The sequence below is a fragment of the Psammomys obesus genome, unplaced genomic scaffold, assembly GCF_907164565.1.
Source record: "Psammomys obesus unplaced genomic scaffold, mPsaObe1.curated_primary_1811, whole genome shotgun sequence".
In the NCBI taxonomy this organism is placed as follows: Eukaryota; Metazoa; Chordata; class Mammalia; order Rodentia; family Muridae; genus Psammomys; species Psammomys obesus.
This window is the reverse complement of record NW_026590405.1, coordinates 4,998,769-5,020,115: the sequence shown is the minus strand read 5'-3', so window position 1 is coordinate 5,020,115 and position 21,347 is coordinate 4,998,769. Positions and strand designations below refer to the sequence as shown.

The 21,347-nt window shown below is 58.5% G+C and overlaps 1 protein-coding gene across 8 annotated transcripts in view; it reads right to left on the bottom strand.

Moving 5' to 3' along the window:
* Positions 1 to 430: 430 nt before the first annotated feature.
* Cpne5 (copine 5) overlaps positions 431 to 21,347 on the bottom strand; it is a 73,643-nt gene continuing 52,726 nt past the window's right edge. For 4 of the 8 annotated variants that reach the window (XM_055607165.1, XM_055607170.1, XM_055607169.1 and 1 more), the window contains 11 exons: positions 16,249 to 16,290; positions 13,510 to 13,585; positions 10,707 to 10,760; positions 9,281 to 9,342; positions 5,555 to 5,601; positions 4,326 to 4,507; positions 3,865 to 3,992; positions 3,564 to 3,666; positions 2,940 to 2,997; positions 2,494 to 2,567; positions 431 to 1,812 (listed from right to left, as the gene is read on the bottom strand). In XM_055607165.1, coding sequence (XP_055463140.1) covers positions 1,594 to 1,812; positions 2,494 to 2,567; positions 2,940 to 2,997; positions 3,564 to 3,666; positions 3,865 to 3,992; positions 4,326 to 4,507; positions 5,555 to 5,601; positions 9,281 to 9,342; positions 10,707 to 10,760; positions 13,510 to 13,585; positions 16,249 to 16,290 — 1,045 coding nt within the window. In that variant the 3' untranslated portion in view covers positions 431 to 1,593. Of the gene's footprint in view, positions 1,813 to 2,493; positions 2,568 to 2,939; positions 2,998 to 3,563; positions 3,667 to 3,864; positions 3,993 to 4,325; positions 4,508 to 5,554; positions 5,602 to 9,280; positions 9,343 to 10,706; positions 10,761 to 13,509; positions 13,586 to 16,248; positions 16,291 to 16,624; positions 16,820 to 21,347 lie in introns of those variants that run through there. The other 4 variants (XM_055607166.1, XM_055607167.1, XM_055607168.1 and 1 more) reach the window with 4 other exon arrangements.

The following is a 21,347-nucleotide window of genomic DNA, read 5'->3' as shown; positions in this document are numbered from 1 at the left end:
AGGCCCTGTGCATTCTGGCCCCGCCCCGCACACTCTATCTTTAGAGACTTAGCTCCCATCACGGAAGCCTCCTGCTCTCCCTTTAAACACACCAGGCTCCCACCTCAGGGACACTCACCCCACTCCCGGAACCCCCTCACCCAGGCACGGCCCCCTGCTCGTTTCCCCGGGGCTCTCTCCTCAGTCCCGTCTCATCTAACCCATCACTCCGCTGGTGTCTCGCCCATTGCTCCTGACTATAGGCCTAACTCGGCCTATAGTCTGAAGCCAGGCCATAGGCTGAGCGAGCAGCTGTCTCTCTCCGGCATCCATGCTGTCCTCGGGAGGCAGCTACCGCTCCCTGCCCCCTCCCCCGTGCCTCACGCAGGCTCTGACAGGGCCATGGCTGAACCAAGGAAGCAAGGCAGCGGAGAAGGGACAGGGAGTCTACTAAAAGAACTGGTTTATTTCAGTTTAAGGCAAGTTCCACAGAGACGGTCTCGGACAGGCACAGGACCAGACAGTAGAAACATCATCACCATCACCATGCATGACAGAGGCGGGTGGGCGGGGAGACGGCAGGCGGGGACCCCATGCGGCACATGCAAGCCTGCCCCAGTGGACAAAGGATGATGGTGGCCGGTGGGGTGAGCGGCCTTAGGTGAAAACCCCCTGTCGACCTTCCCGCAGCAGGGGCAGGAGCTCCGGGGGGCTAGGGTGTGGGGTGACAGGCTGCGACAGGGTGACCCCAGACGGCCTGGGTGTGGATGGTGGCCGTGAGGAGGGGGCGGGGAGGCTGTGTGTGGAATGGACGGCTAGGGAAACGCTGGACCCCCTGACCGATGCTGTCCTCACAGAGGTGTGGACACCGAGGCCCAGAGAGCAGAGGCTGTGCTGGGTGGGGACAGGTTGGTGCCCAGGGCCACCGTCCACCTTCTCTGGTCCCAGAGCCACTGAACAACAGAGAGCAGGAGCCTGTGGGCTTGAGCGCAGGGGCTGGGCCTGTTCCTGGCAGGCGAGCGGCCTCCGAGTTGAGCAGGAGCCGTTTCGGGGCCCCAGGCCACCCGTGCCATCCAGGTGACACACTGTGGCATCCGGGTGAGGCCGCAGATCTGTACCTAGAACATTCTAGCACACCACCAGGCCCCTGAGGATGGTGAGGGAGCTCTGCCAACAGGCCTCTACCGCGGCCCCTGACGGCCCACGGCTCCGCTTACGTATGCTGTCCCCAGGAGGATCACACACAGCCCTGGGCTCCCACCAGCCTGGGGTTCCCTGGAAACAGGACGAGGGATCTCGTGGACTGGGGACACCGCACACTAGGTCAGGAGGGGAGGGGAGCTGGAGGAGGCCCAGCTGGGCTGCAAGAACAGGGGCGTCTTGGGGTCGTACGGTATGGGCTAGGGGAGTCCACGCAACCCCAGAACTTTGTGTCCCCCCTGACTTCTGTCCCACCTCCAGTTCCCTGGATCTGGGTGGGAGGTTGAGTCTAGAGGGTGGGAGATGGGGCCCTGCATGCCCCGTCTCCTGCCGGCCCTGAGTGGAGACTGGGAAGGCGACCACAAAAACAGAGTGGGGCCTCAGCTTACCCTCCAGCCCCGGGGTCCTGCGGCTTCAGATCTCTGTGTGCAGGGGGGACTCGGGCGCTGAGCGGGATGGGGACTGTGGAGCGGACTGAGCCGGCGCCGGGGGCGGCGGGCGCGGGCGGATACCCTGCGCCTTCATGTAGGACACCAGCTGGTCGGGGATCTCGGCCAGCACGTCCCGGGCCAGGCGGGCCATGCTCAGCACGTGGTTGCCTGTGCGGTCCACGTAGTCCCGGAAGGGCACGAACTGATAGGCAAGAAGACGGGGTCAGGGTGGGACACCTGGGTCCCCCCCACCTTCCAGAGGACCCACTGCTTCCAACCCTCACTTGGTGAATCTCCCCAGAGGCTGGCAGGTCTCTGTGGCGAGTAATTCAACTCTACTCCATGGTAGGGCCTAACACCGACCCAGCCCCTTCCCTGAGACTAGCAACGAGAACAGAGGCTCAAGAGATGCTGGGAAAGGTGAATTGAATTCTGCTCTTAGCTTCTTTTCTCCTTGCCACCCCTCCCCAGGGGTCTCCTCTGGCCCTTTGTCCTCTGAACCCACAGCTAAGCCACCTTCCTCACACTGTCAACCTCTGGCTCCTTCCTGCCCTCCTCCTCGGGGGGGGGGGGGGGGGCTAAGGACACCACCTCCCTCTGCAGAGGGTCTCCGTGCCACTGGAAGGCCACGCGGCACAGGCCACGAAAAGTCAAATGCTCGTGGAGCTCTTGGGTGGGCCCTGGGTTCTGTGTGGGGGCATCATTCAGGTTAGAAGGGAGCTTCAGACGGGCGGGGACGGAGGGGGGCGGCTTCCCTAGGAGACTGGCCCAAGGAGGGGATTCCAGGGCATGTCCTCGGGAGGCCCTCAAAGGGGCCCCAAGCTTGGCCTGGCTGGAGGACCACCATATTTGGGACTCTGTAGCAGAGCAAGGCCCGTGTCACCTGAACGATGTCCCGTTCGGCCAGTTTCCCCCTGGAGGAGATCCGTACATCATCCCCATCAAGCTCCACCATGGCTGTAGGGACAAGGGGTGAGAGAGAGAGAGAGAGAGAGAGAGAGAGAGAGAGTGAGTCAGGGACCGGCATGCACATTTGGCAGGACTTGCCCTCCAATCCCAGGCCCAGTGCAGGGCCCCTGGCTTGGACACCAGAAGCGAGGAAAACAGGAGGCCGAGACTAGCATGCAGCTAGGGCCCTGCTGCTACTGTGGAGACTCCTGGTCTGGGGTGAGGAGGCCAGCCGGGATGAGGCCTGCATGGGCGCTGACGCACCCTCTCAGGACCACACAAGCCCACCCAGACTGCGGGCACGGCCAGGCTCTCTGGTGGGAATGGGATGCCATGGAATTCTTCGGGGAAGAAGAGCTGAAAGGGGGATGTGGGACTCACCATCGAATTCAGCCTGGCCCACGCCAACAATGATGATGGACATGGGCAGCTTGGCAGCCTGGGGGAAGACAGGGGAGGGGAAAGACCTGCATGAGGGGCAGGCAGGGACGGGAGGGTGGGTCAGAGGAAGAGAGGGCAAGGCATGGAGAAGACCATGAAGGCCAGGGAACCCGAGGAACCCCAAGGAAAGGAAGAGGACAGGGAGGGGACACAGAGCAGGGGCAAGGGGAGAGGAGCTATAGCTGGAGCCAGGTCTGCCAGCTAACCCCTCTCTCTGGTGCCAGGGCTCCGCCATGTGGGACCAAGGCAGCCATGGCTGGGGGCCCTTTTGTATGGAAACCATGCGTCAGCGTTAGGGAAGAGAGCTTTCCGGGTGGTGGGACCCCTCCCCCGGCCTCTACATGACAGACAGGCCCAGGCCGGGCCTAGGGTGGGTGACTGAGGGAGCCATGGGCTGTCTGTCTGGCTCAGAGATCTGATGTTTCACAGGCCCAATGCTTCTTGTGCCTCCCAAATCCCTCTCTCTCTCTCTCTCTCTCTCTCTCTCTCTCTCTCTCACACACACACACACACACACACACACACACACACACACACACACAGAGAAGCCCATCATCCACTCACATTGACGATGGCCTCCTTGGTCTGTGCCATGTCCGAGATGACACCGTCAGTGATGATGAGAAGCACAGAATACTGGGAGCCATCCTGCACAGCTGCGGCGTTCCTGTGGGGGTGGGGTGGGGGTGGGGGTGGGCACACAGAGGTGTGTCCCCGAGCCTCCAGCCCAGGCCCCCTGAACGGGGCTCCTGAGCACTGTGGTAAGGGCTTAAAGGGAATGTCCTGGCCTCCTGCTGTGGGGTGAGCAGCTGCCCCCTCACCTCAAACCCTCCCAGGGTGTCCCTGGGGTCCCTGCCCAGCTCACCTGGCTACGTGGGTGACGACGGGGGCGAAGTTGGTGGGGCCGTAAAGCTGCACGGTGCGAAGGCTGCTGTGGTAGGCCTCCAGGATCCCGTCAATGCCACAGCAGGAGGGGTTCTCCTGGTTGCCATTCTGGGACACAGAGGGGGCAGCTGAGGCTGGGCTCAGGGAGGTGGGGAGGGGGAGGGAAGGCGCAGTTGCCTTTAGCCCAGACCCCAAGCCAAGCCTATGGAGTTTACTCTGCAAGTCTTTAGACCAAGGTCAAGGGTTAGAACCACCCGCTCACCCGGCCAGTGGTGGCGCAAGCCTATAATCCCAGAGCTCAGGGAGGCAGAGGCAGGTGGATCTCTGAGTTCGAGGCCAACCTGGTCTACGGAGCGAGTTCTAGGACAGCCAGGGCTACACAGAAAAACAAAGACCCCCCCCCACACACACACTGCTTGTTCCCAGCCCGGGAGCGCCTACCAGCGGGAACTCGTGGGACACCCTGCCGTCGGGGGGCAGCTTGGCCCCGAAGCCCAGGGCGGGGAACATCTTGTCGCTGTCGTAGTGCTGGATGATCTCGCCCACGGCGGTCAGCGCCAGCGCGTAGGCGTTCAGCTGGTAGGGGCTCAGGTAGTGTAGCGATGTGGACTGCGAGGGGTTCCCTGAAACGCAGGACGCGGGGGCGTGCCAAACCGGGCGGGGGCGGCCCACAGGGGCTCTGTTTATCCCTGAAGCCTCTCTCCCTCTCTCCGTCATGCCCTCCGTTCCCTTCTCCCGCCATGGTGGTCCCACGCCCCTGTCATCCCCAAGCGCTCAGATTTCACCGACAGCTCCCCCGGGGCACCACCCACGGCTCGGCCTTCCGCTAGCTGTGTGGTCTCACCCCTTCGGCCCTACTTTCCCTCACCTGGAAAACAGGGGTGCCTGCCCGCCCCAGGATCCCCGGTTGGGACTAACTGGGTGATGTCAGTGGAAGTGTCTTCCCGCCGTTTTCCTGTCTGTGTGTGTGGGTGTGCATGCCTTGTGTGGCCAAGGCTCATCTGACAAGGTGGGGTCTCCTGGTCAGAGCTGCCAGCACGGCTCGTATTACAGCTGGGCCACCGCAGGAACCTGCTACGTAAGCGTGTCCTGGGACCAGACCTCCAGTCCTCACTTGCACGGCAAGCGCCTTAACCACTGAGCCATGCCCTCAGCTCTAACAGCCCGGCACGTGTGCCCCGTAGCCATAGAGACATTTGGCACACCAGAGGAGGGTGACACCTAGGTGTCCCCTGACACAGAAGAACATGCTCAGAGCACGCTGGCGGGGGTCGTGACCCCACAAGCAGCTCTGTGTTTCTCAGGACATACTCAGGCGCCGTGATGGTTCCTGGCTGCCCAGCCACAGTCAGATGTAAAACACTGCGTTCTCTTGTTTCCCATAGGATGGCTGCTCCCGGCCAGGGCAGGGGCTTGGGGTGTGCCCTCTCACCAGCACAGGTCACCGGGATAGGCTCATCTGACCCGGGGAGCCCTCGGCCTTCTCGGCCACGCTGGGCCTGGGTGGTGTCCTTACTTTGGTGTGCTGCTGGTCCCGTCTGGGGTGAGCATGTGTTTGTCCCTCGGAACAGTGTCACACCACAGGAAGAGCAGGAAGTAGGAGGGACCCGGCTCACGGCCATGCTGTCTCCGCAGCTTAGAGACAGCCGGCACGCTCCTGCCCCACTCACCGTTAGAGGCGGTAAAGTCGATGGCCACGGTGAAATTGATCTGCGTCCTAGAGAGGGGAAGATCTGGAGTCACCAGGGAGCACGGTCACGGGCAGCGTCAGGCAAGGCGGGAGAACCACTGGGCGTCCGTGTTTGTCAGGCATGTGGCCTCAGTGGAGCCACTTGTGTGCAGGCTCTGGGAAGCTGGGACAGTGGCAACAGCCATGCCACTCTGCAGGGCCGCTCCCCGCATTGGAGGTGAGCATTGCAGAACACCCGGGCTGATTATGCTGTGTGGACACCCACAGTTCCCTTCCTCCCTGAGCCTGGCCTCTGTGCCCAGGTGAGCAGGTGAGGTCAGGGGTCACTGGGTTTCCCGTTCAAATTCAGAGTCCAGTTAATGGTTAAAACATGGCAAAGAGTTCAAAACATATGCTAAGCATCTCTAGAAGGAAGAACATGACACTATCCACAATGCTGCCTGGGGCCCAAAACCCAACCCAGACCCTGGCTGACCCTCCACAGCTTTCTGCTACATTCTTTCATTTACTTCACTTAGTTTTGAGATGCAGTTTCAGCAGGCAGCCCTGGCTAGCCTAGAACCTGCTATGTTACCAGGCTGGTCTTGAACTCATAGGAGTCCTCCTGTCTTTGTCTTTAGATTGCTTGAACCAAAGGTGTGCTCTACCACACCCGGTCTCTACGTTCTAACAGGAAATTCAGGGGACAGAGCGAGGACAGTGCAATGGCCTCGCGGGGAGTCTGTGAGATACACGACATACTCCCAGAGTCTCTGAAACCATATGGAAGCCCCACAGGGACCGCAGTGGCGAACTGGGGAACCTCTGGTCCCCTTTCGATCCCTGGAGATGAAAACAGATTCAAGAAAGAAATAGATCAATCAGTATTTGGATTCTGACTGGACTTCAGAATCAACCAATCTTAACAAGTTTTAAGACAATCGAGGACATTTGGGAACTGCCTTGATTCTGTATTATGAAATTATTTTTTAGTGCTCATGGCATTATGGATTGTGGGTTATCTTGTGATCACGTATTATGGTTTTATGTTTAAATTTAAAAAAATTTATTAAGTGTCTGTGTGTGTGTGAATGTACACTTGAATGCAGGTCCTAGAGGAGATTGGAAGAGGGCGTCAGATCCCCTGGAGCTGGAGTGAGCCACCTGACATGGGAGTTGTCTTCTGCAAGGGCAGGAAACACTCCTAACCACTGAGCCATCTCTTTAACCCCTTTGTATTTTATGTAAAGAAAGCCTTGTATTTTAGAGCTACCTTCTGCAGGACCCAGGGATGGATGAGGGGTGAGATTCAGTTTATCAGAAGTGGTTGAGGGGGAAGAAAAGACTCCAGCTATCCAGGTGGGTCAGTGGAGAGGCAGGGGAAGTCCTTGAGGGTCATTGTTCCTTCTCAATTCTATAGCACGTGTTGACATTTTTCATAGTGAAGTCTGCTTGGGTGTTTCAACAGTTGGCTGCTGTGGGATCCGGGCCAGATGTAGACAGAGTAAAAGCTGATGAAGATGTGGGCCTGGGTGGAGACTCATCTTGTGATTCTCACACTGCTGGGAACCTGACTGGCAAGAGTCCAGAGTCTGTGGCAATTCAGCCGCTCTGACGTGGGGGCCCTCAGAATGGGCTTACCAAAAGCCCAGGGAGTCTGAGGAGGGGCCCTGGGGTCACACTGGGAGGAGGTGTCGTGCGTGGGGCTGCAGAGGATGTAACAGGAGCCAGGCTCCATTTCAGCTGTACTTAGGAGAAGGTCCCTATCAGAATCCCCAGCTCCCATGCTACCTGTGCACAGCCAAGCTGATGTACCTCTGTCCCCTGGGAAAGGGCCAGGACATGGCCAGCAGGAGACAAGCCAGGCTTTCTAGGTAGATGCAGTCCCATCTTTCTGCTAGCTGGGGGCAGATCGTCCTCTAGACTCCAGATTCCAAGAGAAGAGCCACAAGAGAGCAAGAACCCGGGCCTCTGAGTGGCTGCTCAAATCACTACCACACTCAACTCTGCCTGACCTGATACTTGTTTGAAGCAGATGGCTGGAAACCCCTTGCTATGGTGGGAGACCATGTGATGGCACGTGTAGTAACAGCATATTTGTTGGAAGAAAGTAGAAACATGGAGACTAAAAACCCTGGTTCAGGGACCATTTCTGCCCTGCAGAACTACAGCCAAGGGGACACAGCTGCGCTGTCTCTTCAAAAACTAGGATGAGGGAAGGGGCTGGCCCTGCTTCTTAACTATCCTTCTGCTCAAAGTCCTGAGAAGATGAGGGAAAGAAGAAACCAGAAAGCAGGCACTGTGAGGAATAACTCCATGTGGCCACGTTGCTCCTGCCCCTTGGCACTTATCTGAGATGAGAAAAGGGACCCTCGTTTTTCTTCCTTCTGGGTTCAGCTGGCAGGGGAGGGAAGCCATGGCCCCCAGACAGACACCTCTGTCAGCCTCCTGCCTGGACACGTTCCCTTTGCTCTCACCCACATGGCACCTCAGCTGACCCCGGCCTCCATCATATTCAGCACAGAAACAGCTTCCATCAGATCCAGCCCCATGGGAAACAACAGAGGAGGCAAGGATGACGAATGGGCTCGCAACAAAAGGAGCCGGGTCACCACGCAGGTGGGTGCAAATCAGAGATAAGGTCTTCGCCCCAGACGCTATGGAAATCAGGAGCGCTGCGCAAATGATGAAGCCTGTGTGAAGTTGCCCAGTGTGGCGGAACATGAGGGCTGGCTGCTCAATGGAATAGTGAAGGGAGGAGTTTTGGTTGGGGGATTTTTTTTTTTTTCATGCATGCAAGGAAAATGCTGCACGCACGCAAAGGTAGAAATGATGGGGAAGGCAGCCAGAGCAGCGAGTGGGTCCATGCAGAGAGGGGCTAGAGGAAGGCCGTGTGTGTGTGTGTGTGTGTGTGTATGTGTGTGTGTGTGTGCGCTAGCCCTGCAGACAGAAGGAGGGCTTGCAACCTTGAGGCTGTACATCCAAGAGAGGAAGGCGCAGAGTCATGGGAAAGTGAGCTGCGCCCTGGGCAGCTCTCTCTGTGCCCTGCACACCGGGCAGCCAGGTGCCTGCCGGGCTAGGATGCGCGCTGGGTAGCCGCCCCGCCCGTCTCCTCTCCGGCAGGTGCAGCCATGGCTCACGTACACTCGTGGGCTGCCCACGCCCCGGCTGGCAGTGTACCAGAGAGGCCCTCTTTGGAACTGGGCCATTTCTAGTAAAGCTGGCGGCTGGGGCCTTCTGGTATGCAATGGCCTGGAGGTCACTCCCGCCCCGCCCCCCCCCCCCGCTTTGCTTCCTTCTGCTCTTTTGGCCTGGGCTTGGGTACCTGCTTTCCCTGGGACTGTCCTCCAACTTCTCTGTCCTTACAGGTCCCTGCCCTCGGTGAGAACATGACGAGCCCACAGTAACTCAGAACGTCCAAGGCAAACAGGGACCCGGAATCTGCATCTCCCACATCCTGGCTCTCTTTTTCACGGAGTCCCTGCCACCATCAGGTACTCTCTCTGCCCAGGGACCCTGAGTGACCCCGTGACCTTATGACCCCGGTAGGCCTCCTGGGCTCAGAATCCAGGAATGGGCAGGGTTCTCAGCTCTGAGGCGGAGTCTGATGGGGAGCCAGGGTCTGGCTTTGGCTGGGGCCTCAAGGGGGCGTGCTCTGGTTACACAGAGGGGTGGGGAGCCCAGCCCTGCCCCTAGGGCCGGGGAGGGCGTGCCCTGTTTCTCTCACCCTCCTTTGATGTAATCCAGAAAGGTGCTCTCTGACTCTACCGCAAAGGAAAGCAGGGTGACCTGGGAAAGGAGCAGAGAGTGGTTAGTGGGGAGCCCCAGACGCCTGTGGAGAGCCGTCTTCAGGGTGTCACTCCATGCTATGTCTGGGGCGGCCTGACTGACAACTATTAACCCCATTTTACAGCCAAGGAAACAGGCTCCAGCATGAGGCACAGCAGGGATTCGAACCTTCTGCATCTGGATCAGGAACTTCCATCACTTTCATGTTGAGGTTGGGTCTCATGTAGCTAAAGCTGCCCCCGAACTCGCTGTGTAGCCGAGGGTGGCCCTGAACTGCTCCTCCTGCCTCCACCTCCTGAGTGCTGGAGTTGGTGGTCTTTAGGACCACGCTTGAGTTTGATGCTTAAGTACCAGGACACAGGCTAAAGGCCCAGGCATCCTCCAAGTGGGTCCTGGGGAAACCCAGAGCCTGGGCTGCAATGTGGAGGCTGGAGAGTCCTCCTGACAGAGGCCCAGCCACAGTAAGGTCTGTGTCGATGACTGGCATGGATCCCATGCTCTGTGCCACTGTCCCTTGTCACTCCTGTCTCTGAACTGTTCTCTTCTCTGGCCTGTCGTGCCCGCCTCTGGGGTGTCGTTCAGCCTCTGCCCCTTCAGCCCCAAGACCCGCCGAGCAGCCCGCCTTTTCCCTCTGCTAGTTGAAGCCTCCCGCTTCCTGCCCCTCAGGAGACTTTGGCAACGGCCTTGCCTGCATGGGCGGCAGCCTGTCGCAAAGAATTCTGGGTCACCGAGAGGAGAGAGTGGGGCCCCTGAAAAGAGGGGATCCTGAGATCGAGGGGCTCCTTCTGGTGTGGATCCGACTAATTAATCCACCAGTCCGTCAGCATGGTCAGGCAAGCTGGGACAAAGCTGATGTCCCTCAAGCTGAAGAAGGGGGACACAGAAAAAGGTCTGTGTGCGGTGGCCCAGAGAGCCACACCCAGGGGAACGGCGTGAAGCACCTGAGGGGCCCGTGGACTCCTCCCAGGTCCTCCCGGGGGTGGCTGGTCAGCCCTTAGATTCCTGAGGCCCGGGAGGAGCCTGGACCAGAGACCCCAAAGTTTCCCGTCCTGCCCAGCTAACCAGGCCTCACACTGGCGACAGTGGTGAGCAGAGTCAGCGCCTGCTGCTGCCCCGGAGGGTGAGAGGCTGGCTCCGGCTGACTCCTAGCTGTGTAACCTCGCCTGAGTCATTTCCCAGCCGGGGGCCCCACTCCTCCCCCCGTCCCCAGGACAGCAGAGGCCTCTCTCAGTGCCCGGCCCCTGGGAATTCCCCACAAACACGGGGTGTCTCCTTCCTGCTGAGTGACTTGGGAGTCAGACCCTACGCTGCAGCCTGGCTTCCGGCAACACTCCGCCCCCCCCCCCATGACGGGTGCTACTCACCGTGCCGGAATTCACGTACTTCTTTTTTTTCATTTTCTTTTTTGGGTTTATCACCTGTAGGGAAAGAGCAGGTACTGTCTGAGAAGAGCCAGGGCGGGTTCGGGGCTCCCCCCAGCCTGGGGTGTGTGGCGTGGGCAGCAGTCCAGCAGGGCACAGGGTGTGACCACAGCTTGGGAAAGGGCTTTGCCAGGCTTTGTGGGATGCTGGCATCTGGGCGTCCTACCCCATGTCCCAGGATCCAACACCGTGACAGTTTCTTCAGCTTTGTCCTCAATACCCTCAAGCCCACGCAGAGCAGGCGGGTGTTGCAAGACAGCTCAGCCCACGCCTGCCTGGGCCGGCTGGGCCACTCTTTCACCCCACACACCTTCTTTCTAGCCCGGGTCTTGCCTTCCCCATCCTTCCTGGGGCTCCCACTCAGGGGTGCCCTGAGCCTCTGAGCCTTGGAGCCTGGCCCTGGGCTGCCACCCTGACCCACAGCAGGAAGCTTCCAAACCAAATCTGTCTATTCCAAGGCAGGGCTCCGCACAGCAGGCTCAGTCAAGGCGACCGGTGACACCCTTCACCCTTGGCGTCTGGTAAAGTCTGTAGGTGGCTGTCAACATCCGGGGCCGGGAGCAGGGCCCCACTGCATGGCCACGCTGCACTGGGCTCAACAGGAGAAATCCAGGCTTCCTCTGGTATCCAATCAACAAAGCAAGGCGGTTTCCCCCTTCTCTCAAGCTTGTCCCCCTCCCCCACATGGCTTATGTCTCCCTTGGGGGGCTTCATTATGTCTTCTGTGTAGCCCTGGCTGTCCTGGAACTTGTTCTGTAGACCAGGCTGGCCTGGAACTCACAGAGATCCGCCTGCCTCTGCCTCCCGAGCACTGGGACCAAAGGCGTGCGCCACCACTCCCTGACCTTCCCTATACCTTTAAGTGCAGTGTCTGTGGTCTAACCAGGACTGACAGCCGCCTCTGGAGACAAAGCAAGCCACCAGGGCACAGAGATGCCAGGTGTGTTGCTCAAGGTCACGCGGCCATCCGGGTAGACACAGGATGAGAAACCTGTCTCCTGCCCAGCGGTGCACACATACGAGGCTGAGTGACAAGTTCAAAGGCAAGGGGGAGCAGAACCCACAGGCGGGACTGAGGCCGGAAGTGCCTCTCTGGTCACGGTGCAGCCCTCTCCACCACCACCACCACCGGCTGCTGGCTGCCCAGATGGGCAGTCAGAGCTGCTGTCTCAACACTACCTAGTTTCCCCAGTTGGGCTCATTCAGGGTTTGAACAACGGGAATCAAATGCGCCTCTGGCCTCGGCTCCACGGTCACCCTTATACAGAGCGGAATAAGCACATACTTAGGGTTGGTTGGGGTATGATTTCTTTATATTGCCTTTGTTTCGTCTTATTTTGCTCTGTGTTTCCGAGGCAGGGTTTCACCAGGTAGCCCAGGCTGGCCTTGAACTCACATTCCCCTGCCTCGGCTTCCTGAGTGGCGGGATCACAGACTCGCAACACCACGTCCGACTCGGTTCTCTGAAGCCTTCTCCGTGATCTTTAAATTAACGTGTGGTCACACTTCCGAGCCCTGACACCACCCCACGCTAAGGCAGCGGCTGGCATCGGATCTGGGCGAGGCGGGCAGGGAGCTGGCGCCCTGTCTGCTCTGAGGTCTCCTGCGATTCCCCAGACCCGCCACCAGCACGGCCTCCCTAGCCACGGCGGCTGCCGGGTTCCACGTGAGGCCGCAGCGCCCTCTATGGACACCACAAGGAACTGGCCCACTCGGCGAGGCTGCCTTCCCACAGCTCTGCAACCTGGTTCCCTGTGCACCAGGCTCCCGGGAAGGCAGACTCAAATTCTCCACCTCTGAGAACCTCCCGCTCTTGGGAGGGCCCCGGGCACACCCTGGGGAGGAGCAGCGTGACGGTAGGGACTTGCAAAGGTGACAGCCTCCTGCAGGGGGCATTAGAGAAAGGCCTGGCCCGCCCTCCTGTCTGAAGAGGCCCGGCTGGTGAGTCAGCCTTTGGCAGGGGCGGGGTCCAGGGAGCGGCTGGTTTAGAAGTGCGTCCCGGCAGGGTGGCTTCAGGTCGGAGATGGGGTGTTGCCCGGGGATTCTAGCAAGGCCTCCCTGAGCCCACTGGTCCTCCTAGCGACACCCCTGGGATTTGGAGCCGCCCCGAGGCTAGGGAAGCTGAGGCTGTCTCTTCCCCCAGAAACAGCATCATGGCTTCCCATGCAGTGGCTCCTAGCCCACTGACCACGAAGGGGCAAAGATGGATGACGGACTGGAGAACTGGGCTGGCCCAAATGCATTTCCCACTCTCATTTTGCCTGAGATTTCACGGCCACTGGGAGCTGGCCAGGCTCCAGAGCTGTGTCCACTTCACTAAGAACCTCATCAGGGGCGGCCCAAATGAAGACAGCCTCTGCCTTGCCTGGGGCTCGGGGGACTCAGCCAGCTCAGCGCTACAGCCCTTCCCCCAAACCGCAACCACGGGGACCAGAGAGATGGCTCAGCGGCTAAGAGCACCATCATCCTCCAGAGGACCGCAAGCTTTGTCTGAACACACGGGCCACACTCAAGTCAGGACCTCAGGCCTCTGCTTTCAGGAGTGCTCAGGAGTGACCTTGAAGGCTCTTCCTGCAGTGTGTATGTGTGTGTGTGTGTGTGTGTGTGTGTGTGTGTGTCTGTGAAATGGGAACATGAAACCCTCCATGTGGCACAACATGGAAGTTCCCAGCCCCTCTCGGAGCCCTTACTGTCACGACCCAGCACCCTTATGAGAAGGGCCCCCCCCACCCTTGTTGCACCTCACCTCATAGATGTTGAATTGACTCTGGCCGCGTGCCAGCTCCCGGTAGCTGGTGGTGAACTCCCCAATGAAGTCGTGGCTGTAAGGGTAGATGAGGCTGAGGACAGAGGCCCAGGCTACGAATGCCCCCCCCCCCCCCCCCCCCGCCATCATTCTGCCAGGGCCAAGGAAGCCAACGGCCAGGTGGCAGAAGCCAGGGTCCCGGAGGAAGGAGACACAGGTCTGCTTGGATTCTTATTTAAGGGCGCTAGCAAGAAAAGGCATTCGGGGACAGTCTCTCTGCGGGGTGAACGTTGGATGGCAGTCAAGCTTTGCGGCTCAGTGTGTCAGGAGGGATAACGGCATTCACACTTACGTGGGGGGAAAAGTGCTTATTATTTTTTTTTTTTTAGACATTTCTAATGAAATATTTAGGGGTAAATGCCACAATGGAATTTCCTTTAAATTACATTAGCAATATATATATATTGCTAATGTGAATACAGCAAATTTAGCAATTGTCAAAAACTTCAAGTGACAGGCTTAAAGGCATTCATTAACTCCTCCCTGCTGGGACAGATTTTCCAGTAACAGGGCCCCACAATGTAGTCCTGACTGGCCCGAAACCTTCTAATTTAGACCAGGCTGGTCTAGAACTCACGGTGCTCTACCCGCCAACACCTCTAGAGTGCTGGGGTTAAAGGCATGTCCACTGTGTCCCGCTCAATAACATTTAAAAAATATTGTTTTTATTTTTTTTAACTTATATTTTGAGCTTTATGGAGACACTGTCTTATGTATCCCAGCCAACTTGCAAACTTGTATAGCCAAGGATGGCCTTGAACTCCTGATCCTCCTCGCTCTACTCCCGGAGACCTGGGATGACGGATGTGCCCACCGCCTGCCTGTCTCATTAATTTATTCCTTTTGAGATAACTTCTTATTGTATTGCCAAGGCTGGCCTCAAACTCCAATCCTCCTGCCTCAGACTCCTGAACAGTTGCATGACACCACAGCTGGGCCTTTCCATCGGTGGTGCCGGAAATGGAACCCTGGGACTGGATCCCCTCAAGTCAGGGCCCTGTCTCTGAGCTGCACGCCCGCCCGGTCCTCCTGCTAACATTTCCTAAGAAGGTGATGGGAGCGACGTTCAGGCCGCAGGGGGCTTTTTCCAGTGTGTTTTCATATTAGACACAGCAAGAGCTTGCGTAAACAGCGCCCCCACCAGCCCCGGGTCCTTGCTGGGACACAGTGCTTGGCGGTCTAGCTGGGGCAGCCAGATGTGCCCAGGTATCCCTGGGCCCATGCCCTGCCGGGAGCCCACAGTAGTTTTTGTTTGTTGGGATTTTTTTTTTAAGTCATACAAACTAATGGATTTCGTTGTGAAACCTTGATACATATCATACATACATACAAACGTTGGGTTGGGGGAGTTTAGTTTTACTGGTAGTATGTGTGTGTGTGTGTGTGTGTGTGTGTGTGTGTGTGTGTGTGTCTGAGCGTGCACATACTCCTTTGAACCAAGGAGTATATAGGTCACGAGACAGCTTGATGGTGTGTCTCGGCCCACCTTCTCGTGGGTTTCCAGGGTTGAGCTCAGGCGGGCTGTGCTTGCAGCACAGAGGTGCCGCTGAGCCAGGCCAGCCCTGGGAGTTTCCTTAGTTGCGTTCAGTGTGTGATGGAACCAGGGTCTCCCAAGTGCTCGGCGGGCCCTCTACCCTGAGCTACACTCGTGGCCCCGTGCTGTGGCGACAGCCGGTTCACGGAGCTCAGACTGCTGATGAGGGTAGGACCCTGCCTGGGGCACCTGGTGGCTGTCCCAAGTTGCCAGGGAGGAAGGAACTCCCGGGCAGAGGAGACACGTGGGGAATTGTGAAGAAAGGGTGAAGCCAACTTGTGTTGGATGCATGGCGGCGCTAACCTGGCTGGCCGGAAGGGATGGAGGAGGTGGGGGTCAGGGTTAACAGGGGCAGGATGGGCACTGGAGAATCTTCCACAGCTTGGGCCTGACCTGGCTATGTGGGCACAATGCCCCAGTCCATATCAGACCTGGGAGGTGCCAACTGTGGCTGCCCTTCAGAAACGCCCTGGCAGGGAGTGGCCACAATTAGCCAGGATGCGGCTAGGTTTGGTTCGTCAGATAACTGGGAGACAGTGAGGGGCCTGGACTCCTGCTTTGAGGGAGAGGCATTTGCTCTGCCAGCCACACTCACTCCCCGTGGGGTGCCCAGCCCTGCCCCCCAAAGTCTCCAAGCAGAGGTCACCCTCCTGCAGGCCAGCCCCAGCCCTCCTCAGGCTCTGCCTTGTCCTCCCTCAGCCTCAGAACACCCCGCTGTCCCTTATAGTCTTCTGTCAGACCTAAGTCCACCCTCTGTGTTTACAGGGAGCACCTGCTAGACTGTGGGGCGCCTCTGGGCCTGGTCAGCCTACAGCACCTCGCCCAGGGCTTCACACAGGGAGAGACAGTGTGCGTGAATGCTCAGTGTCCTGCAGCACGGGCACTTCAGAGCGTTCCCAGCTCTGCAGGGGAGGAGAGTGTGTGCATGGGCTGGCTGCTGGCAGCTCTGTGAGGAAAAGGGGGTCCCCAGCATCCCTGACCCTGTAGGACCTCCATGGAGCCAAGCCACCCTGTCGTGTCAGCAGACTCGTGTGGAACCCAGCCCCTCCCTCCCAGAGTGCCCTGATGGGCCGGCCTGGCCTCCCAGTGCTCCCTCAGGCCACTCACCTTCCTTTACACCTCTCTTGCTCTGCTCCTGCCCTTACCTGCCATCACGGTCCCAGTCATACACCTCCACCTTGATGGTCCTAGAAAACAAACAGCAAAGAATCCTCGGTGGGACGGGCCTGAGGGCAGGCCTCCTGCTCATGGACCAGGAGGGAGGCACGCAGGCACTCTCTCCAGGGTCCAAGCCTGTGTGGAGAGAAGACAACCTGAAAGAGAAAGAGAGAGAGAGAGAGAGAGAGAGCAGGGACCCCTATCTGCAAAGGTCTTAGGGGCAGAGGCCACCTGGAGCCATGACGGATCATCTTGAGATTTCAAGAATTTGGCTGAAGGGGCCTCAGCCCTCTGCTCACCCCACCTTCTTGGCTTCCCTAGATGGAGCAGAAGGCTCAGCAGGAAGCCAAACTGGGCATTCACCTGCGGCAGGGCCACGATGGGACAGCGAAGGGGGGAAGCTTCTGTGGGAGAGTTAGACTGCTCGGCAGGAAGGAGCCTGAGTCTGAGCCTGCGGGTGGTGAAGAGCCAGCCCTGCGGGCCAAGAAAGGGCCCTGGGCCCTGAGGGTGCCCTGTGGAGCTCGCCATCCCCAAGACTGGACCCTGAAAGGGTGGGATTTTCCTCACATCCTAGCCCAGGCTGCTTTAATTAGTTTGTTTTGACTCCTAAGCATGGGGCTGGGCTTTAAGAGCCCATCTTATTTTTAGCCATGTTTCCATGGCAACAGGTTAGCGGACCAGAAGCAGGAGGAAGGAGGTGGAGGGTTGCCTGTTAACCCTTGGTGCTGCCTGCTCCGTCCTCTCCAGGACTTCCCGGGGATGGAGAAGCCGTCGGGCAGCACCAGGGGTCTAGGAAGGTGGGAGAGGCCCGGGGGGTGGCAGTTTCTGGTCTTGAACCCCACGTGGGATGAACAAAACAGTCTGAACTGGTTTCTGTTCTATCAACATCCATTTATCCCACCGGTGGTGGGGTCCATCTCCTCCGCCCTGCCAGGAGCCGGCCTGGGAGTTCTGTGGCTCCCCAGCAGGGGGCGCTGTCTCCTTTCAGATGCGTCTATCCAGGATGTGTGCTGGGTGGAAGGGCAGATTCACAGAATGGGGCAGAAGAAAGTTCCAGAACAGAGGCCTGGGGTGCCCAGAAGGTTATGCACGAGCTAGTTTCTGTAAGCGAAACACTATGAAGCAGATACAGAGGCATGGTTTAAATCCTCTGCATCCTTACTTTATAAACACAAACCCTATGGCTGCTGCTTGAGCTGGATTGCTAAGACATCGGCACGCCTAAGTTTCTGAAGGTGCTGGAAAGGGCCCAGATGTGACTTGGGTGGCTTTGGCTTGGACACTGGACCTGAGCTGTGTGGCTTGGAGGTGGCGTTTCACTTCCCTGAACCACAAGCCTCGACTGTTAAGTGGGAAAACAGGGGTAGTAAGGGCCTGACAGGACAGCTTAGTGTGTGTGTGTGTGTGTGTGCGCGCGCGCGTGCGCCTGTGGTGGGGGAGCTGGAAAATGCCTCCTGGTTTCCACATTATCACTAACCATGCTGGGCAGTGGTGGTGCACACCTTTGGTCCCGGCCCTCAGGAGGCAGAGGCAGGTGGGTCTCTGAGTTCAAGGCCGGCCTGGTCTACAGAGCTCCAGGACCCGGTTCCAAAATCAAATGAACAAACAAATCCCTGGCTGCTGGAGCTCTCCTAACACTTTTGTGAACTGGACAACATTGGTGATAGGGACACAGAGCACAGAAGGGGGGCCTGAGCATGCGGCTGGCAAGACGGCTCTGTGGATGAGGACACAGTGGTCTAGCCTGGCAACCTGAGTTTGATCCCTGGGAAAGCAGGCACTGACTCCTGAAACGTGTCCTCTGACCTCCACAGGTGTGCCATGGCACAGTCACATTCCCCTCTGCCGCCAACAAATAAATACATTCAGTAAACAAACAAACAAACTCAAATCTCAGAGGCAAAGGGCCTGACTTATCTCTTTGCCGGGGATTTTGTCTGTGAAAGGCCCAATCCTGCATGTAACCCTGGCATGCTGCGGGGCCACTGGCCCTCTTCAGACTTGAGCTTAGGGCTCAAGTCCTGGCTGACTCAGAATCAGCTGGTCCAGGGGACGACGGGTGGGGGCTAGAAGCTCCCCAGGGGGTGGAGACTGGCGGCTGGGACTTGCTGTGAGGGTCCCCAGGGGCCAGTTTGGTCCCAACCAAGGCTCCGGGCTGTTGCAGCCTGGGAGGGTCTGCTGGACTCAGGGGCTGTGCCTCCAGCCTGGGCCCGGGTGGGGAAGAAAGCAAAAGGACAGCCCCAGGCACAGGAGAAGGCCTGGGGAAAAGCCCGGTGTCACTGTCTGTTAACCTGTCACAAATCCTGGTCACGGCAGATGGGACTTGGGACCCACGGGCCTGGACTGTCCCTGTACCCAGGCTCAGGCCAGGCTGGCTGTGACTTAGCTGTGTGACCCACTGACCTTCTGGGTGAGGACTAACGGGACAGAGCTCGGTGGCCCCTAAAACCAACATCCCGTTGGCACAAAGAGGTTAAAAACTCGGAGTCCCAGGGGAGGTGGTGAGGAGGGCAGGGCAGGGCACCGCCCTGGAGACAGCAGCCCAGTGCGGTGCCCCAGATCCTGCGGGTGCTGGCAGAGCATTCCTGCCGGTTCTGCCCCCCGGGGGGGAGGGGACTCTAACCTGTGGGGCGGTCCCGGCCTCTCCGATGGTGCCAGCCACCCTGCGGGCACTGACATGTGGCCTGCCCCTTTGGGGCACACTCAACCTTCTCTCCATCTCCAGCAATCCTGGTGTTTGTCAGGGCGTCCTCCCTGGGTCGGAGGCCGCTGTGCTCCCCTGTCTGCCGGCTTGGCTCCCAGCTACGGTGCCAGGCAGGTGTGAGGCGCTTCCGCTTCCGGCTGGCGGCGTCGCCTCTGTGAATGGGCAACAGTGGCCCAGGCCCCTGGCACGCAGGGTGAGACTGGGGGGGGGGTTGCAGATGGTGTCTCCAGGCCCCTCCCTGACCACACACAACACATGCCCTGTAGTCACCCCAGACCATGGTGATGGTAAAGGCTGCTCGGGGCAGGAGGAGGGACCTTCCCCGGCTGCTCACGGGCCCTCCCTGCTTTCCCTGTCCTAAAGGTCAGACACTCTGAGAGAAACTGGTGAGGAAAGACCGGTCCATCTCTTGGCAGGGCCCCGGGCTGGGCCATCTGGTGCTCAGCTTGTGCTTGCGTTTCTCAGGACTACAGGGGGCCCTTGCGGTGACACTTGAAGCATTTGGTAGTGGGCCTGCCGCCGCCCCCCCCCCCCCCCCGTGGCCACCGCCAAGGCCCAGTGTCCCCGCAGACTCGAGCCAGGGAGGTGGCGGCACACTCCCAGCTCAGGTGAGCCCTCTGCACCCTCCCTCACAATCTGCAGTTCATTCATGACTGACAGCAGCCTGGACAGAAGGACGGGGCTCAGTCAGGGCAAACCCTCAGCTCCCAGAATGCCAAGAGAGCAGGGCGGAGTCTGGCTGCTCCTGGAGAGTGCTTCTGGTCCCCACAGCCCTGTCCGACGCCCCAGGGCTAGATGGGGCCTGACCCCCTTTGGCTTGACCTCTGCTCCTCTGGAGCACTCAGGTTTGGGGAATGGAGGCTCAGAGACAGGAGAGCTGGACCAGGATGAGCCCAGAGGCGGCAGCTATAGAAGGAAAGGCATTGTCTTCCTTTGACAGACTCTGACCCTCCATTTTCCCATCTGTGAAATGGGCACAGCATGAATGAGGCGCTCAAGGCTATTTTTCATGACACACACACACACACACACACACACACACACACACACACACACACGTGTTTAAGCCAAGCAGGACCACTGTGACACACATCCTAAGTGTCCCCATAATTCTAACAGCATGAACCATTTTCACCCATCATGCTGGCACACTGGTCTCCTGGCAGCGAGCCTCCCCCAGTCCTCCCCTGTCACCTAGCCCACCTACTCTTCCTCCGTGCCCTGGGCCTGTGTCCTCACTGACATGGCCTCTGTCCCCTCCCCTCTGAGCTGTGCCTGGACTCCAGCCACTTTTCTTCCGAGGATTAGAATCATGGCAGCAGCTCTTCTCCAAACGCACACAACTTTCCTAATCTAAGATTGTTGCAGTTTCCAGGGGGGCTAGGGGTTGCCCATAGGCTGGGACTAAAAGGGAAGCCACACACTCAGACTACTCAGTAAGAATCTAGCCCGCGTCACACGCCCTGCCGCTCCGCACCTCTCTCCGTGGAGCCAGGGGCCAAGTGAGAGCACAGCACACTCATGTTACAGTCGTCAAGGTCTTTTGGACCTTCCTTCTCGTCGTCCCCTGCTCCTCTCCTCTCTAAACCGTTTGAAAATGGTCTCAAAAGGACCCTGAAGTGCTTTAAGGACTGAAACCACTCCTCTGGGGTCACCTTTGAACAAAGCTTCTCCGAGTCCTCCAGCTGTACCTCACAGCTACCCGGTTACACTGTGTTCTGGCCACTCGGAACAGATTTTAGAGCCAGTGTGGGTCAGACTCCTGTGTCTCCACCTCCAGAATGGCTGGCAGCATGATACAGGAAGGTGCCCACCCCTCAGTTACGAAGCACAGCCTCGCTGGAAACCCTTCCCAGTTCCCTGCGCGTGGACCCGGTGTGACAGGAGGTGTCTGCGAGAGGCGAGAGCCGAGAGGTATGCTTGAGTCGTCAATAAAAAACCAAACTATAGCCCACAGGAAAGGGTAGAATAGAAGGTGGGACATCCAGGAGGCAGAAAGGATTCTGGGATAGAGCGAGGCACAGGGAGATTTACCAGGGAAGATGTGAGGAGGACAGATGAATGGTACCTGAGCAGAGGTAACCAGCCACGCTGCAGAGGGTAGATTAGTATAAATGGGTTATTTTAAGTTCTGAGCTAGTCAGAGAAGAGCCTCGATATACGGTATAGGTATTTGTAAATGTATTTTGAGTCTCTTCAGTTGTTATTCTGGGACCGTGAGGCCGGGGAGGAAAAACACAACCCCTACTAGCCTCTGTACTGTCTGAGTCTGCCAGAGGGCCTATGGGGGAGGGGAGAACAGTGGCCTCCAACACATCACCTCCTCAGTGGGTGCGGGGACAATACTAGGCCGGGGTGAGAGTCGGCCAGACACTCCAGCCC